Here is a 19,385-nt window from a genome sequence, read left to right on the forward strand (position 1 = left end):
CACTTTAAATGGCCAATAGTTTTACAAATCTTCTTAGAGGGAGTCACTCAATTGGGGATAATTTCAAACTTTCACTTTTAAGTGACGCAGGGAAGCCAAGAAAACTGTGACACATCACTAACCTCCTCATTCAGATCCCACAATACCATTATCACTGACAGGAGGGCTAAATTACAAGAACTATGCAGGTCTTTGGATTAAAAAAAAACAACAGAATGACACCTCTTCTATATACCTGGCTCGCATGGTTTTTTGGTGTCATATAATTCAGATCACCATGGCTGTTCATGAGGAACAACTACACCATAGCAGAAAAAAAACCATGCTGAATATAAATGGATGAGTTACGGAAAAAAGTTTTGGCTTAACACGCTTGGCTGAGGGCCACCCACTTGGCCATAGGTCGAGGAAGTTCGAACCCCCATGCAGAGTGAAATGAACCGGTGGGAGTGCAGAGGTGGAGATGGAGCGGAGGAGGGATGCAGAAAGGAGGAAGAAGAAAGAAAGGGGCTTCTATCCCTAAGAGGAAAAGGGATGAAGGGGAATTTGGCTGGAGGTCACTCCTCCCGAACTCATGTTACAGACTCCTCATAGTTGCTCACAAAAATGATAAACCAAAGCGCTGCGGTGAAGGGACGTCGTGTGACTCACCCGGCAGGACATTCTGGGGTTTTGATCTCCTCGCATTCATCCTGCACCCATGGAGTTTCCCCTGACACAGAGAAACCCACATCAGTCACTCACACCAGTGCTGCCACGCGGAGAGCACTGCACAGTTTCAAGGAAAAATCCAATTCATGATTTAAAACAAAAAAAAATCAATAAACTCACCACACTGAGCAAAAAAGATTTGGATACTTCTGCTTACATTAAACAACAATTAAGGAAATAATGTATAGATGCCTACCAAATCCATACCCCCCAAAACAGCTCTTTGAAGACAGAAAATCTCCGAGATGACCTCAGGTCAAGATCCAAGACCTAACTGGAAGTTCCCTCCCTTTCCAATGATAAAAAGGACTTGCGCTCATTTTCAAAGGTTAAACAGGTTTCATCAATTCCAGTCTAGAGCAAGAAGGTTATAAGCCTTCAGGATTATTTAAGCATGTTTAAAATAGAGATAAAACCCAGGAGAAGTGGGAATGATAAACACCGATTTTGTTTTCCTTCAGACTTTACGAGAAGATAAACGAGAGCCTCAGACCTTTGCAAAGTGCTTTGTAGTTGGTGCAGCAGTCCCCTTTGGCCAGGCAGTCCTCAGAGCAATGACAGGCGTTTTCTTCATTGCGCGTCTCTCCACAGCGCTCTTTACTGCATTCAAAGCCTTGAGCTATAATCAAATACCAAATATTCAGTATATGGAAAAAAAGGAAAACAGTCCATAATAAAGCATTGTACCACCTCACTTACTTCACAAAGATTAAGCACATACAGGTTTTATTAAAAGAGTAAGTTGCGGCAACATAGCACAAAATGAGCTGCAGCTTGATGTTTTAATCTGCAAATAAACAGACATATGAATTCAACAGCTTAGACACATGATTTAGCTCTAACCACGCAAAAAAAAAAAATCACCCAGTTCATCTCTACCAAGAACAAAATAGGAGAAACGTTTCTCCTATAAACAGTGGTTAAATTAACCCAACCAGATCAAGAAAAAAAAACAACAGGTTGGGCTGAAAATAAAATCTGGACTGGAAAATGAACTCCAGGAACCGATTGCCCTGCCATTACCAGCAGAAAGTAGAAAAAACAATAACCAACTGGAAGAGAACAGACACAGGCGTCACAGTGAGTTACCTGTCCTTAAGCAAAGATCATCAAAATCAGTGCAACAGCTGTTGTAGGTTTTGCATAAGTTGTCACAGCGGCAGCCAGGAGGTTCAGCCTCTTGTAGTTCAAAGCATCTTCCTTTGCATGATCCCGAGGTGCTTACCCACGGGGAATCTGAAAGAGCTATTACCAGTAACAACACTTAAACATCTGCTGGAGGCCACCGTCTTAGCACAGACTGCAAACTGCAGCTGGAAAAGTGCATCTGGGAAAGTGCCTTCCGATAGTTTCAGCAGGATTTGTCTGGTATAACTGCTACAGGGCAAAAAAGCCAAAAGAGAAAAAAAAATCACTGCAAAGCCTAGAACAAGGTTACAGAGTTTGTCACCAGTACCTTTTTCAGCTGAATCCAACTGGTCATCACAGAGAGCCCATTAAAGCTTATTCAGCACCTCCCCACAAAACGAGTCTTAGTTTACATTGTAATATTACTTCGTGTGACCTTGGACACAGTATCTCACCTCTATAAACAAGGTTGTGCAGTGAATGTACGTTTAAATGTACAGCACGAAACAGAAATGCATATAGGCTTTATCTGTGCTTGCTCATGACCTTTTTCATCTATAATGCCTTCAGATGATCCTTAACTGAAATTAAAATACAAAAGGAAGCAAAGTGATGACAGTTATATATATATAGTAGAGTATGTTGATTTGTACAAAATGACCAACAACACTGTACAACACTGCTATATGTCTATCTAAATATGCATGTAGAAAACGGAATTACAAAAAACAATTTGCTGATTAAAGCTAACCAGACCTACAGTCAGTGATCTGCATTTCTCTATAAACTTTTGACGTGTTTAAAGTGGCATCAGTATAGTCGACCAAAGAGTTTACTTTCCAGCCAATATACATAGAAGGCTTCCAAAATACACTACCGTGTGACTAGTTTTTTGTGAACCAAAAAATAAAAGGCTTATTTACAGTTTTCATTTTTTTTTATTTTGCCGACCGTTACTCATAACTGTTTATCTCTCAAGCTATTACGCTTCTAATTTACATTATATGTTTGCTTAAACTATGTTTTTCCGTCGCGCAATTCCGTATTTAATGGCTTCAATAAAAGAGGTCTTTCACTGAAGCCATGGAGTATTCGTATTCCACGTGCGTCTGTAGCCTGCTTTCCTAATGCAAAGCACAGCAACATGGGGAACACAGAATGAGTTGTTAATGGGTCCGCCTTTCTGCATATTGCAGAACCCCCCGATAAATGGATCGGACGTAAACTGAGATTAGAAAGGAAACATCCCGCTGTGTTTGTCAGTTTCAAGCAGCGTCAAGAGATGCCGCATAGAACTACAGACAATCACAAAGATGAAAAGATTTAGAAGGCACTGACTGGAGGGAAAACAAAGAAATCAAAAATAATAATTTCACAGATTTTCACTTACTAGATTCGGGGTCTGGTGGTCCCTCATCCCATTCCCCCGATCGTCGCTGGCGACTATAAACATATCCCAGACCAACGTTGGCTCCAAGAACGAGGGAGAAGACACACAGTACCTGAGGAAAAGAAGAAAAAAAAGAACCGGTTACACGAACGCCTTCGCAGTTGTTTTGAGCGTGTTATTTATGACATATAAAAATACCAACAACCCTAATGACTACTTTCAGGTAAATCTATTCAGGAACTGAATGAACAGAAAAGCGGTTCTTGGTGTCATTTTCATTTTAAATAATCCAGTGCAGAAGTTAGAAACAAACTTCAATAATTCTCCACGAAAATATTTTTTTTTTGTCAGTCCTACCTGTTTCATGACAATATTGCGTTTTCGCATTTTGACAGGTTTGTTAAAGCGTGTTGCATGCACTCCTGCTATGAGGGCAAGTGTAAAGCGCTGTTGCTGCCGGCTGATTTTTGTAATTACAACAGATCCCCCACCTGGTCAGCTTGTCAGACGTCTTTGATTTGTCCAGAAGGTAATTTCATTTTATTCCCAAAAGGAAGTCAGAAATTTGATTGGATGAAATTAATCTGGGACATGGTTTAAAAGTAAAAGACTGTTAACCACCAGATTCGTGCGTAGTAAAGCCTGTATCATTTTACTGTACAGACAAATTAAAAGGTATGTTTAAGTGAGAAATATTTTAAAGCATAACTAAAATGGCACGAAGTATATGTTTTTCTGAGAGCATCAGGTTCTCAATAAAATACATATTTAATATCTACATATAAATACTGTTTCTGTCTCTTCCAATTAACCACTACTGATCAAGTAAAATAAAGACCACCAAAAAGAACAAGTGGGGCTGTATTTAATACCAGTTTGCACCTAAATCAAGCTGTCTAAAATCAACAGAAACATGAACATAAAATCGCATATAAATTGTTTCACATTAGTCAGAGACAATGAATACAGTGGTCGGGGAGCTACCCTCAGCCCTGTGTACAAACCCTGAAGTAAACAAGCTCCAAAAGGTCAGTTGTCGACCCAACTGAATTGGTCAAACATTTGAATTTATATACAGAGGGCCACCAAGGTTTATCGTCGTGATAAATGTTTTATATAGGCTAATCCGACATTTTAGTTAAATGCACAAGAATAAAGGAATAAGGACAGACTTTCGCACTAGATTTACCAAACTGAAGACAAAAAACGGCTGCGGTGGGTGTAGGAAGAGTCTTTTAATTTAATACTTTTATCTCTGTTGCAATATGTTTAAACTCGTAATTTAAATGAATACCGTAAAAATCGTGATCTACCTGCCTACACGGACCCCATAAATGTAAACATCCCCACTTCCGTGCTTTTCTCCACCCTACTTTAAAACACTGACTCTTCACAGGATGAATATCAAACCAGCATTAGAAATGCATCGATTATTTTTTTTTGGTCTCTGTTGCAGTGAATCGCAAAACAAGTGGAAGCAGCAGCAGCTGGTAAACCAGATTTTCCCAGCTTTATCAAACTTATTTCCAGGGTCACTGAGTTAACGAAACATGCTCGTCGCTCAAATCGTTCATTGTTTTTTTTTTCTGTGGTTCGGTCGTCGTCAGGCTCGACTGCAGCATTCGAGTGGTTAAACGCTTTAGAAGGTAAACATAATTAGTCAAACTTTAAAACTCGGGTTTGTAGACTTCTCTTAATCAAGTCACGAACGCAACATGCTGTTTCATAAATGCTTATTTTAAGTCTGCTGTGAGAAAAGGGGGAAAGAGAGCCATAATCTTACCGTACCAGTTTTCCAAATAACATGTTTCAAAATACGTTGTTTGTTCCTGATCTGACCCTTTATTGAATCGGACTCCCCTGGACTTCTCGCTTGTGCAGTGCGCTAAGTGTGGGGGCTTCAGTTTGTTTGCATTATTCAGTTTGCTTTCAGCGTTAACCAATGCAGATGAAGTAATGGTGACAACTGTCCTTGGGGACAATGGCTCTATTGGCAGATGTCCTTTAAGTAGAGATGTTTTCCAGAAAGGTAAAAAAAAAGCCGAGCTGTAGATCTCTTACTTCTTAAATAGAACATGCTGGGAAATGTTTATGTAGTGATTTATATGTGAAAAAGACAGTGATTATCAGAATGTTCCTTTTGTTTTGCTTATTTGTATGTATTTCAGGGCGTTTCAGGCGAAGGAGACATTCAGATCTAGATTAATACATTACTACTCTCTAATCTGTACTTGAACATACATGTTCACTGGTGAAGATACGCTGTAGTTAACGTATATCCAACGCAAACTGCTTAACAATGTTTAAACAATGTCTGTTTGCATTATATTTAAACATAATACAGAATTTAAATCCAGTTCTTACGTATTTTCAGGACATATTTACATACACAAGCTAGGAAAAATGAAACTATCAATTATAAAAATAATGGCAGTGGTTGGGACATCTCTTTGAATCATATGCATGTGTACATGCATGTATGTATGACTAGAAAGTCGTTAGTAGAGTAATTCATGATCAGAGTTGTACAGTCCCAGTTGAATAAAAAATTCTGTCCAAAGCACAGGCACTTATATCAGTTTGTGTTTTTGGACATCATGATTCCGCTACAAGAATATGATCTCCATTAATCCGTGTGAATTTATGTAAATGCATAATTAATCTGTAAAACACAGAAATAAGCATGACATATCTGTCCTAGCGAGTGTCTTGTGTCCTGATGCGATGGATTTGTCCCACAGAGTGGTATTATGGGCAGTGCAAACCCCCTTTGAGAGATGCATGATGAGAACATATGTCAAATGTAGGTAATTGTGCATAATCCTCTCTCTCAAGTAGGTGAATTCTGTAGCCTTTGCTGGAAAGTTTACAAATGGTTTCAACAAGTGTTTCATGTACAAATCCGGCTTAGTTAAAGTCATTTCAGAATTTAATTGAATAAAATAAAACAAACTCTTACTTTCGTATTCTGTACCTTTCTGTTTCCTCTTCTTAATATTTTATATATACAATTGTATACCGAAGTGATGTAAAATATGTCTGTTGTGAACAGAAAAAAAACACAAAAACATCATTAGCATATAAAATGGGAAAGTAGGTCATTACACTGGAAATTATGCTTGGCACCAAAATACTGTATATAGTGCCATTTCTACCAGACAGGGGATACTTCACAGCAACTCAGCACTCTTACAAGAAACAGACCGTTTCCTGTAAATCCCGGGAACATTTTCTAGTAAATGATAATGTGCTTAATGTGCAGTAGAGGTCACATCTGCCTCTTTTAAACATTTGAATTCTAGAAAGCCATAGATGCAAAACTAGGGATGTATGAAACATATTCTGCAGGCAGAAATCTGCACACAACAGTAACACAGCTGAATGGGCTCTTGTGTTTAAACAAACTTGGACTCTTCTGTGTCATCAGTCATGCCAGCAGCCATATCACCCTGCAACTCACAGCTGGCAGCCCACTGAAGCTACGCAGGTCTGAGCCTGGTCAGTACCTGCATGGGAGACCTCCTGGGAAAAACTAAGGTTACTGCTGGAAGAGGTGTTAGTGGGGCCAGCAGGGGGCGCTCACCCGGCGGTCTATGTGGGTCCTAATGCCCCAGTATAGTGACAGGGACACTATACTGTAAACAGGCACGATCCTTCGGATGAGACGTAAAACCGAGGTCCTGACTCTCTGTGGTCATTAAAAATCCCAGGGCGTTTTCTCAAAAAGAGTAGGGGTGTAACCCTGGTGTCCTGGCCAAAATTCCCATTGGCCCTTACCAATCATGGCCTCCTAATAATCCCCGTCTGCGAATTGGCTTCATTACTCTGCTCTCCTCCCCACTAATAGCCGATGTGTGGTGAGCATTCTGGTGCACTATGGCTGCCGTCGCACCATCCAGGTGGGGCTGCACATTGGTGGTGGTTGAGGGGAGTCTCCATTACCTGTAAAGCGCTTTGAGTGGAGTGTCCAGAAAAAGCGCTATATAAGTGTAAGCAATTATTATTATTATTATTATTATTTTCCTAGAGCGAGACCAGGTATCAGCCCCCTTTCTTAAAACAGGGTACTTCTCATGTCTGAATATAGCTGCGTCAAGTAGTGAGGTTTGGTAGACGCACAAGAGGGACGATACTTAACATATTCCCATAGTCGGTGAAGGTGTAAGAGAATCCATGCGTCAATCCAATCCATGCTCGCAGGACGGGTGCCAAGCGGGATACACACTGGATGGGATGCCAGTCTATCGCAGGGCACACTCCGACACACACCAGAGACAATATTCCTAGAAGCCAATTAACCTATCAGTATGATTTCAGACTGTTGGAAGAAACCTGAGCCCCCCGAGGAAACCCACACGAACACAGGGAGAACATACAAACTCCACACATATAGTACCCCAGGTTTGAAACTGAGCCCAGGACCTCGGCATAAGGAGACAGCAATGCTAACCACTATGCTACTGTGCCACCTGTGTGAGAACATGTTCCACAATATTTTATACTATTTTAAATGCACTACAGTCATAAGCAGCATATACAGTAAGTTCCCTGATAACCTTAGCTGGGGTACCTTATGAATTCCTTATGTATCGATAATAAATATTTCTGCTCAGAGGGAAGAGACAATGCTTCAATATAATTGCATTGCATGACAAATTTAAACTAAAAACAAGCGCATTGTTCTAGTTTTTGTTTTGTTTTCTACAGTACTTCCCATTTCATACAATTCAAGGAGATGCAGTTTTAATTTTAAATGAGAAGATTGGTATTTTCTACTAACTGTAGAAGTGCTTAACTGTTTTCAGTCCATACATGGAGCCTTTAACTCATGATAATGCACAACAACAAGCACTGATTTTGCATGTGAATTAAGTCTCTCCACCTATTTTAATTAAATGTGCAAGTCTGGGGTTTTTCAAACACTTTATCCCCTAATTTGTTTAACTTCAGTTTTTTTTTTAAAATATGAATGAAGACAAGAAATCAATTGCAGAAATGGTCTGGCAAAATGATAAAACATTACAGCATTGGCAAAATTTACATTTTTACAGTATAATCATTTTTTTAATTATTGATTTAATCAAATTATTTACCGATGTAATCAAAATGGAAAACCCCATAATCACAAGGTAGTAAAACACATACTTTAGTCCACACATGCAATGCTTCTGCCTCCGATATGTTACCATGCCTTGTTTGATATCTGAGATTTGAAATGGTTGACATATATTTGCTATAGTTGCTTGCTCCAGAATGCAGTTATCTGAAAGCTGACGTCTTGAAAGCGAGTGTTGTGGACGTTCAATTGTAGAAGTTCAAAATCCCGTCAGAATTATAATGAAAAAAATATGTATGTTAATTAAATGCAGTGGTTAAAGCAGATCATTAAGATGTATATAACAATGTATTACAGAATCCTCCTACTTGATCTTTAAATATTTCGTCCATATGTTTCAGGCTTAGTGATAAAAGGCAAATCATGTTTGTATGAGCAACAGTATACATTCTACAGCGGTTGAAGGATCCTGTGACTGACAACGCTCAATACTGTAGGCTACTTTGCCAGGACTCAGTCAATTGTAATAAGCAGGAGTAATGAGTAACTTTTGCTATACATACGGTATAAAGGAAAGTCTGTTTTTAACTGGGTTCAAATTCAAACCAGCTGGTTAGCTTCTCATACAAATCCCAATAAATGGGACAATTAGGTACCTTTTTAATGATCAGAAGTGGGTACACTCTTCTACTGTTAAGCACTGAGGTATATTTCTGTGTGCCTATAAATTACGCAAAAGTTTGAATGTTTTTGGGGTTGTATCAGTGGTTACAAATAAAGAAACCAACATTTCTTGCCTGTGGTTGTACTTTTTAAAGGGAAACAACTGCAGAACTGAACTGCTTAGCATATTTTTCATGTGGTAACTTTTTTATACCACCAGCATAAAATGTAATATTTTGTGCTTGTTGACAAAACAGAATTATACATTTTGTTTACATGTTTAATATGTCATAGTTGACAACAGGCAGTTTAAATTAACTTAGATTTTCCCTAAATGTAATTTTACTTTTAAATGGATGGAAGATTTAATACAAATACTTAGATGGATGCTGCACATTGGTGGTGGTGGAGGGGAGTCCCCATTAACTTTAAAGCGCTTTGAGTGAAGTGTCCAGAAAAGCGCTATATAAGTGTAAGCAATTCTTCTTCTTATTATTATTAAATGCTCGTTTTATTATATATTATTTATTTATTTGATATCCGATATCATCCATCCATCTTCTAACCACTTCATCCAATACAGGATTGTGGAGATGTCAGAGCCTATCCTGGCAAGCAAGAGGAGCAAGGCAGGATACAGGATGCCAGTCCACCTTAGGGCATACACAGTCACACATGTCGCACCAGGGCCAGTTTTTCCCAGAAACCAATTAACCTACCAGAATGTTTTTGGACTGTGGGAGGAAACCCAGAGCTGGGGGGGGGGGGGGGGGGGACATGCAAACTCCACACAGACATAACAGCAATGCTAACGACTGCGCCACTGTACCACCCTATTCCATACCAGTTTCCAAAATAGTTTTGTAGGTGACAGTTGTAAAGCATGTAGAAATATGCAGTTGCCTCTGGCTTGATCAAGCATTGTCATGAAGTCTGTAGAATCAATTCCTTCCACTGTGGACTGCACTGCTAAGGGCCGAGTGTCCCACTGATGTGTCTCAGTATTAGATTGGTCGACTGGTACTTGTTGATACAGAAATAATTTACATATTTAGAAATCCTGCAAGATTGATATCTGATAGTTTTCATTTTGGAAGATGTTTTTGACCATTTGAAAAAAACAAAGAACACACTATTAAATGCTTTATTTGTTAAGATACTGGATTTTGCGGTTTCAGTTAAAAGTTACACACATGGCAATAAAGAATACTTACATTATTAACTTTGTTTGCTTTGGTAGTTTTTTATTTCTGACAATTTTGGTCAAAGCAATGTAAAACTACTAAACTTACCATAAATGAATTTACACAATAAAAAGAGTGACATGGCTATGAAAAAAGACAAACAATATCATAAAAGGTCATAATGAAATTTGATTTAGTAAAAGGGGAAAAGGTACGCTCCCAATTTTACATCATTGCAAAAATGCTGCAAAATACCATACAGAACTGTAGAAAAATGATAATGACTCCTTTATCAATGCTACATTGCATTTACAGGTACAGCATGTTCTTGCATTTTTTCAGAGAATACTGCTAAGGTGACCACTACAGTTTCTTTAAATCAGTAACATCATGTTATTTCCAGAATCAAACTGTTAACCACCATGGTACAGTCAAGCTGCCTAAACATAAGAAGGCTCTTATTTTAATTTAATTTTAAATGTAGGTCCATTAACACAATTACCAATTTTAAAAATGAAAAGATGTACTTCTTTTGGAGTAGCTGAAATATCAGTGGAGGCCAGGGATTTGTCTTAATGGTACACCCTTGACAACACAAAATAATACGTATATGAAAATAATTCTAAAAAATACTTTGCACTTTTAATTAAATTAGCTTTCCAAATGAAATTACTTTCCCAAGATTCAAAGCTCCCTGTAGAGGGAAAGTTTAAAAAAAGACTGAAAAGGGAAGCAGCTGTCTGAAAGTGAAAGTGGCTGGGTTTTGCCAATGGAATAGGTTCCCTAGTAAAATAACTTGCCAAACGTTCCCATTTCTCAACTGTTATAAGATTTATATCAGCTTTAATGGTCCTCATGGTGAACACGATGTCCAGCAGGGTGCCCATAATCCGGCGAAGTCGTGTTGGAAATGATTTGCTTTGTGCAGTCAGAAATTAAATAAAGCAAAACTGAAGGAATCACCAGAGTTTCACTGCCCTAAATGAAGCACAGCCATCTGAACATTCGGTTGAGGGCGATCAGAACACAGAAGCCCTTGGTGAAACCTACCTCCTGCAAGGGCAGCCGAGGGAAGATCTACTATGAGATTCCCCTGTGAACTCAGTCAGAGAGGGAAGGCGAGCATATTGACCGACCGCTAGCAGGGCTGTTCATAAAGGTATGGGTGTCCCTTTCCCTGTCTTTCTCTTTGTCCTTATCCTTGTCCTTGCTCTCATGCTTGTGCTTGTGCTTGTGTTTGTGTTTGTGCTTCTTCTTCTTCTTCTTGTGCTCATGGTGATGGTGGTGGTGGTGGTGGTGGTCGCTGTGCTTGGAGGAAGAATTGGTTTCTTTGCCAAACATGGAGAGGGGAGTCGCTGGCATGGACAGGATGGTTTGTTCCACACAAGGTGGTTCTTTCCCTGTGTCAGGCACATGAGAACAATGATTTCAACAGAGAGGTACTTTTGTCAAAAACAGGCTAGTGTGATTACTGGGTGTCCTGTAAAAATGGCTAATCAAACACGCAGATGAAGTACCCTAAATTAATACCAACTTCGACACTTTGAAATTTACTTAACATAAACATGTCCCAATATATATGTCACTTGAAAACTCTGGATTGGACACAAAGTTTTTTTCCAGTATGACCAAATGCTTGGAATTACCCAAGAATAAAACATGTATTATGTTTATTATTAACATATCTCCCATTATCACAAACACAAATTGCAGAATCACTGTTCTGACTTTGATGTCCCAATACTTTTGGAGAATTGTTTATTTTTCGTGACCATCTCAAATACACTAAAGCACAAGCTGATTTGCCCATAAATGTATACATTTCTTTGTTGTCTCTTACCTGGTGTAGATGGCCTTTCAAGCATATTTAAATGATGATAGATAAAAGCCTGGCTGTCATGGACTGTATCCATATCAATATCTTCCTCCTCCTGCGAATTTGAGAACTGTAAAAGAAGAAATCAGTTATTTCACCACTTATCATTTTTAAGGAAAATATCTTAAGAAGAAAAGCAATTTTAGCACACTAATTTTTGCAAGGATGATAACATCATGAAATCACTCCAACTCTCTTAAATGTCAAACAAGGGAAACATGAAGAACTACAACAAACAGCAGCAAAAATGTTTACAACCAGTCCTGCTTTCTGAAAATCCATAGGTTAGCCATTATCAGCTGCCCAGTGTTACAAATATTACCAGTGACAGAAAATGTAAACAAATTTAAACCTGATTTAAAGGCAAGGGACATATTTGTAGCCTGCAATTTAAAAATTTGTAAAATGGAGACAAAATAAACTGCCAACTAAATAATTGAGATTTAAAAAATTATTTTCAAAAAATTTTTTTTAATTACAGAGGAATGTTTACTATATATTAACTAATAATGCCTGGAAGCTGCACAAAAACAATGACATCTGACATTCTGCCACTCATGAAAGTGGCAAGAAACACGTGTATTCCTATCTTTCATTATGCTTTTAATCCATGTATGACAAGATTTTTATTAAGTCTATGAAACCTTAACAGATGATGCACTATGCTCATACACCAAGAATATCACAGAAATCCAGTTGTGTGCAAAACTATTAATGCTGTCATCAAGTTTTATATTCCAGATTCTGTGATTTTGAGTAAAACTGGATGGAACGACAGCATTCTTGGTTTGAGTATCTTCATTTGTCACTTCAGTTTTAAAGAAAGGAGTGGCTAATTTGGCCAAACAAAGTCTTAATTTTTATTTACACTCATCGTTTTTTTATCAGGGTTAAATGGGAAAAGCTGATTAACTCTGGATTACGTAACTGATTTATCTTAATTCTGTCATGTAACTGGGTTTGAGCACTGGAGAATACCTGTAAAAAAGATTCAAGGACATTTTGCAAGTTCTCTATTAGATCTTGCAGGTATGCAACTATGATTTTATCATACAGCTTTTCAGGTAAGAGTTTTATGCTATTTATGCTTAGGGCTTAACAGGTTTACTGTTTGTTAGTAATTGGCATATATATCAAATTTAAACATTTGTAACATTTTCCTGGATTTGAATTAGAAAATCAAATCAACTAAATCTTTCTATATAAAGTACTTAATGGAAACTAAGATTGCTGTCACTAATTATTTCTTATATTCTGTATGTCTGCCATCTGTGAAATGAAGCAAAGACACACATGGAGAAAATCTGGTTTTAGATGATCAGCACTAGAAAATGGCTCTGTCAAAATAATGATACATGCCATGTCTTTAAGTAATACTTCACAAAACTAGAACATGACTGAGAATGAAGTCCAGTTGTTCTGTAGGTCTCTGATGTGACTTTATAGATAAAAAGTACAACAAGACTGCTGAGACCCAGTGCTGGGTATTAACCCAGCAGAATGACATCATGTGTCTGCATTTCTGAAGATTCTCCTTACTCTGATTTTTAATTTGACTTTACTGCTGTCGTCATCCTTCTCCAGTACCTGACCAGGCTCCAGCGGGGATCCTAGAGGTGTCTCTGCTTTTCTCTTCAACCCCTGTCCGACTGGAGGAGTTGGTGCATTGAGTGGCAGTTCAATAGCTGGGTGCTCATCCTCTTGCTGTGAAGAACAAAGGAAAACCCACTAGGTGTTACTGTCCTCCTCTTTGCCATTAGTTCAACAATAGAAAACCAAGCAACGGGGGAAGTTGTAGGCATTCTGAGAGTTAAATTCCTAACGAATGAGGACAATGTTAATAAATAATTAATAAAAAAGCAAAACTGCAGTCAAAAATTGACTAATGTATGTCAATATTATAAGACTCTGGACTTAATATCCCAGATTCTGATTCCAAATGTTTGCATGAAAATGGCTTCAAAAAGTGCACATGTGGATACAGAGCATGTTACTGTTCATAATTGTAAAGTATACTGCTTATGGACAATGGAGATTTATAATTAATACCATGTCCTTACACTGCTAGGGAAGCCCATGATGGGTCCATGAATATTTGCATTGTTCCCTTGCTCCAGGTTGCCTGCTGCTATCTCAGGTTTGATGGTGGGATTAAGAACAGCTTTCTTTTCCTTCAGATTGAGAACCAACCCCAGCTCAGGCAGAGGCAAGCATGAAGGTCTGCTGAGGCCAAAGAGAGTGTAATATAGGTTCACTGCATCACAGCGTAGCCTCCAGTCATGGCAGGTACCTGGAAATACAAAGAACACTGAACACTAAATACAATCTTGTGTAAAATCCCCCAAACCATGGTGTCTCCGTATCATTGGGATTTTAAATAATCTCAATGATAATAAATTTTCAGTAATCATAATTTTAATACTACACAAAAACCTTGTTACTGTTCATTCTATTTCAACCACATGGCTCTCAAAGTTTGCTTCTTGAATAACATGTATTTTCCATTACTTCAGATTATTAATTCTTCATGAAATAAGTGTGCATTTGGTACTTTTTTATAACATGAGGAAATCAGAAATTGTTTCTCCAACTGAATTAAGGAAGATTTTTCGTGAGGCCAGATTGTAGACACCCAGTGTGAAATTTCAAATTTTGAAAAAGTGGGATTGCCATGGGATCTTTAGTAAATAAGGAGTCAGGATGTTGGTTGCACATCTCATCCATCTGAAGGACAGGACTTACAAAACTGTGTTCCCAGTCACCACACTGGGGTATCGATTTGAAGATTCTGGCTTAGAAAGAAGAGTGCCATCCAGCTCTTAGACAGGCAACCTGACCCAGCTTTGCTAAGCTTTTGTGATCTGGCTATATAGGGCTTCAAGGTGGTAATGCAGCTGCTGAAAATATAAAGTCTCTCTGCCTCTTGGGAAAGATAATCTTTAAATGTTTTATCATGTTAAATGACAGTTTCAGCCTAATTTTATGGTTATGAGGAAATTCATAAAAATATAAAGCAGTCTTATTTCCTGGATGTCAGGTTTAACCGTGGAAAAACAAATGAGAGCATTATCAATAGCCTTTGAACATGTACCACAAAGACCTGATTTCATTTAGTCTGGCAAAAGAAGCCAGTCTTGGTTGCCAGGAGTTCCTGCAGACATCAGAGTATAGCGGTAAACTCTAACACATTAACATTTACGATGTAATAAGAAAGAAACAAGTCTTCACTAAAAGAAGACATTGAAAAACCATGAAGCAGTTGGTTACATAAATCTTTCAAAACGTGCCAAATGTTGTGAAAGAGCTAATTTTCTCATGTTTCAAAGAAATGCGTCCAGTAATCAAAACCAGGTCATAAAGTGCTGTTTTTTCTCATGAAGGGTGATATTTAATTTGGTACGTCTAGGGTGATCCTAAGGCCTCTTTGCTCAGACTGGATATGAAACAGTCTACACACAACAAAATGTGAAAAGAGTGGACTGTTTACAGTAGCAGAATTGGTCAATAAGAAAAAGACAACAAAGGGTCCATAGATATTCTTATGACTTTTATACATTAAATATATAAAAACATATCGATACATCAAAACTGCTTGTTATCACACATCAACTATACAGAAACAAAGAATAGTTTGCATTTGCTGTTATTGTGGAAGAAGGGTGAATTCTACAAACCAGAAAAAAAATGTGGACCACAAAAGAAACGGTGTATTTGACCAATGAACTGCAATTCTTTAAGCATTAATATAACTATATTTTACAAAGGAACAAGTAATAGGTTTATTCCATGCTGAAAAAAAGAAGAAAGAAAACACAACGTTTTGGCCGTGGAGCCTTCTTCAGGTGTGAGGAGTGCTCACTTTAGAGAAATCTTTCCCTGGTTTTTGGCCAATCACCATATATACATCAACTGTCCCTACTGCATAACAGCTTATGTGCTGTTATCTAGGGTATTCTTGAAGGAAATACATTTGTTTGTGAATAACATGAAGGAATTTTAACATGCTATAAGGGTTTTTGTACACTCTGTTTTTACAACTAGTTATTTAACTGACACTATTCAAAGTTACTAAAAATAGTATCCATTAATACAGGCACATAAACTAGGACCTCCTATATCCGAACTCTGTTGGCAACACACCTTCACAGGTAAGCACAGCTACTTAAGCACTTCTTTTGATTAGGCTGAAAGTGACTTACCAGAATTCATAAGCTTCCAAAGCTGATCAACGAGAGCCTCATTGCAAAGGGGAGACTCTGTGTTTTTTGTAAATGGTGGATTTTTTGCCAGCATACTTAAGATCTTATGCCTGAAACAAAAGTTAATTTTTAAGAGTAACTGATAATGTGATCAATATACTCAGGTTTCCTATTGACAGAGACATCAATAATAGACAGGGTACATGTTCATAATTAAATTATAAAAAAATCAGATCTATAAACGATTCACAAGAAAAATTACTTTCCATCAACCGTATTTTTGAGAGTGAAAGCCCAAAATGTAACACCTACATACAACAAAAGAAACCACATGTAATGGTGGAGAAAATGCAATGTCCAACTGCAAATCTGACCTGATGTAGTGCACAGGATCATTCTGAACCATGTTGAGCAGCCACTGAAGTTCCTCGGAACTCCTGTCAACTATCAATAAACAGCATATAAAGAAACATTAAGTGTTTTTGCTCCAGCATAAAGGATTCTTTGAGAAGATTCTAATTTGCACAACGACCATGAATTTGATTAATGAGGTTTATATTAGCAGTCCAGCAGAAATCCTAAAACGTGCCACTGTTCGTTGGATGATTTGACATTTCTGGGAAAGGGAAGAGCTGCTCATCTTTAAAGAAATGGTGCCATTTAGCTGGAAAAAGCAAAAAAGTACATTCTGAGCAAAGCTGTACAGCAATTGTACACATTCAGAATTAAAAAAAAGTTAGAAGAAACACTGTTAAGAGTTAGAAAAAAACTTTTAGAACAACACACAATGAACTTAAGTACTGGGGGAGTTATGACTTTTAAAACAGGTGAGTTGTTAGTGTTATCAGTAGATGTTACTGGATTTTTTTTCTTGCTAACTGTATGTTCACGCTTTGTTCATGGTCATTGGATTTAGAAACCTCACTGCAATACATTTCACTGCATCACTGAGATAGATAAAAACTCCTTAAACAAAAGCTCCTTTTGTACAAATTTACTGCACATCTGTTAGTTGAAACGCTTCTAATTACATTGTAAAGCAGGACAGAACAGCCAAGTTTCAATAATGAAAGAAAAGAGAAATTAAATATTTATTAGAAAGTATACTGCAGAGATACAAGCAGGCTGCTCTTCAAGTTGAAAAACAAGGCTTGATTTTCCATTTTGTTTTTTTTTCATTTTGCCAAATAGTCTAACAAAAGGTTCTTCCAGAAAGGTTCTGTAGAACCTAAAGCCTAAGGCTGAGGAAACTCTCAGAAGATTATACCACGTACAACACTGCACTAGATGGTATCAAGGATTTTTTATTCTACTTTGTGCATTACAAATAATCATCTCTGATTATTTACTAGAAAGAGACAAATTAATAGTGATATGCAACTTTAATATGATATGTAATTTTAATTACAAATTTAACATTCAATAAACTGTTGTGCATCGGTGATGATTCATGATCGTACAACATTCTATTGTAATATAAGTTGCAATTTAGAAAATGGTGTTAAAAATAAAGGTGTTTGAGAAAGAATCTATGTAGGACTAAGTAAACTAAATTGTGTTTCAAATGGCCAAGTGGTTTCGAGTAGGCTTCTGAATGTGTTTTGAAAAATCCAAAATTGGAACCTAACCAAGTGACAGACCTATCCCAAAATAATTGTAATGCACCATGTATTGAAATCAGTTTCAATAGAATATCTGAAAATTAACATAATTCTATGAAAAGTCCAATATGGCCCCCCAATCATATTGGCATGGTTTTCACCCTACTATATTCCTATAGGCATTAACTAATCTTTTTACAGGTTTTCATCCAGGGGTTGGATTTTATAAGCATCTGAAAGTTTCAGGAAGAAAAACAAAAATTATTATAATTTCAAGAGGCGTCCAGCAATCTCGTTACTTGGCTCCATGATTCTTTTCATTTAGGCACACTATTTGAGATATTTTGTAGATTTATTCTCTTAAAGAAGTATTTTGACATATATCCACGAATATCCATTTGTTAACCACTTTATCCAAAATAGGGTCGCTGGGGAGCCAGAGCGTATCCCGGCAAGCAATGGGGACGAGATGGGGTGCACACTGGACGGGACATCAGTCTATCACGGTTTTGACACATATGAAATTCCATAATCATTTTTTGTTCTGCAATATTAAGGAACAGCCAAGAGATAGGACAATACCTTGTGTGTAGTCAACAACAGCCTCCAAAGCCGCAAGACGTACATCCACAAAGTGCCCATACTCAGCATATGACTTAAAAAGAGACGGATCGCTGGGAATGTGTCCATTCTTCTGCAACATTCTGATGGCTCTCAGGCAACTGGACACAAGCCAATGCATAACAAATGAATAAGTACGAAACAATACCGTTCTTCAATGCATTAGCAATGTTTTTCTATGTGGAGAGATGCATTCAAGTTATTGTTTTGTTACATTTACAATAATGTCAAGAAAATAAAAAGTAGTTTAATAATTAGGATTGGCATCTTTTGATCCCTTTAAATAAGACAAAAACAAAAGTTTACTGGGACAGGGACAGCCTTTTAAACACTGTATGATGTGTGTTAGCAGAGGCGAACTAGACTCATGTGCCTTGGCAAATAGAAGTGTAGGCATATGTTATTTTTTTTAGTTACTGTGTCAACTGTTTTGTCATAAACAGAAGGTTTCAGAACTTTCAGGACAAATTTGGGGTTATTACTGCAATGGTTGTGAAACTGTGTGGTGTATAACTGGAACAGCAAATACTGAGCATGCACTTTTGTGACTAACATTTGCACTTCTTTTCCTTTAATTTCCAGTCTCAACTAGTTCAGCAACCAACATTTCTAATGGAGCAAGAAAAACTCTTAAATGGACCAGCTATGGTAGTTAAAACTGCACAGCAAGCTGACGACACACTGGAATCCACTTATGAAAAAGGCACAGCTGCTTTTGCAATATAAAAACACACCACAATCCAGTCTTCCGGGACTGACAAAGACACTAAATATCATTTATGTAGAATCTCATGTGGGGATAAATAGAAAACAGAAGTAAGAACAAACTGGTATCAGCATGCCACCATGAAAAGCATTTTTAGAATGCTTTTTAGAGAATATCATTTTTAAAGAACATATATTCTCATGTAAATTTTAATGTTGCACTTGTATTTTCGGTTTCAATAACTTATAAA

General features: G+C 37.5%; 2 protein-coding genes across 6 annotated transcripts in view; both read right to left on the reverse strand.

The window, feature by feature from the left end:
• Positions 1–5,193, reverse strand: part of LOC148822963 (autotaxin-like) — a 30,116-nt gene extending 24,923 nt beyond the window's left edge. For 2 of the 4 annotated variants that reach the window (XM_088928730.1, XM_088928728.1), the window contains exons 1-5: positions 5,018–5,193; positions 3,230–3,341; positions 1,801–1,956; positions 1,205–1,330; positions 652–712 (exon numbers count right to left, since the gene is read on the reverse strand). In XM_088928730.1, the coding sequence (XP_088784856.1) occupies positions 652–712; positions 1,205–1,330; positions 1,801–1,956; positions 3,230–3,341; positions 5,018–5,035 (473 nt within the window). In that variant the 5' untranslated portion in view covers positions 5,036–5,193. Of the gene's footprint in view, positions 1–651; positions 713–1,204; positions 1,331–1,800; positions 1,957–3,229; positions 3,342–3,586; positions 3,666–5,017 lie in introns of those variants that run through there. The other 2 variants (XM_088928729.1, XM_088928727.1) reach the window with 1 other exon arrangement.
• Positions 5,194–10,079: 4,886 nt separating this feature from the next.
• Positions 10,080–19,385, reverse strand: part of taf2 (TAF2 RNA polymerase II, TATA box binding protein (TBP)-associated factor) — a 30,265-nt gene continuing 20,959 nt past the window's right edge. The window contains exons 20-26 of one of the 2 annotated variants that reach the window (XM_088928732.1): positions 18,391–18,530; positions 16,582–16,651; positions 16,208–16,317; positions 14,069–14,298; positions 13,596–13,712; positions 11,973–12,078; positions 10,080–11,532 (exon numbers count right to left, since the gene is read on the reverse strand). In XM_088928732.1, the coding sequence (XP_088784858.1) occupies positions 11,234–11,532; positions 11,973–12,078; positions 13,596–13,712; positions 14,069–14,298; positions 16,208–16,317; positions 16,582–16,651; positions 18,391–18,530 (1,072 nt within the window). In that variant the 3' untranslated portion in view covers positions 10,080–11,233. Of the gene's footprint in view, positions 11,533–11,972; positions 12,079–13,547; positions 13,713–14,068; positions 14,299–16,207; positions 16,318–16,581; positions 16,652–18,390; positions 18,531–19,385 lie in introns of both variants that reach the window. The other variant, XM_088928731.1, reaches the window with a different exon arrangement.

The sequence above is a fragment of the Atractosteus spatula genome, chromosome 12, assembly GCF_055471065.1.
Source record: "Atractosteus spatula isolate fAtrSpa1 chromosome 12, fAtrSpa1.hap1, whole genome shotgun sequence".
Lineage (NCBI taxonomy): Eukaryota > Metazoa > Chordata > Actinopteri > Semionotiformes > Lepisosteidae > Atractosteus > Atractosteus spatula.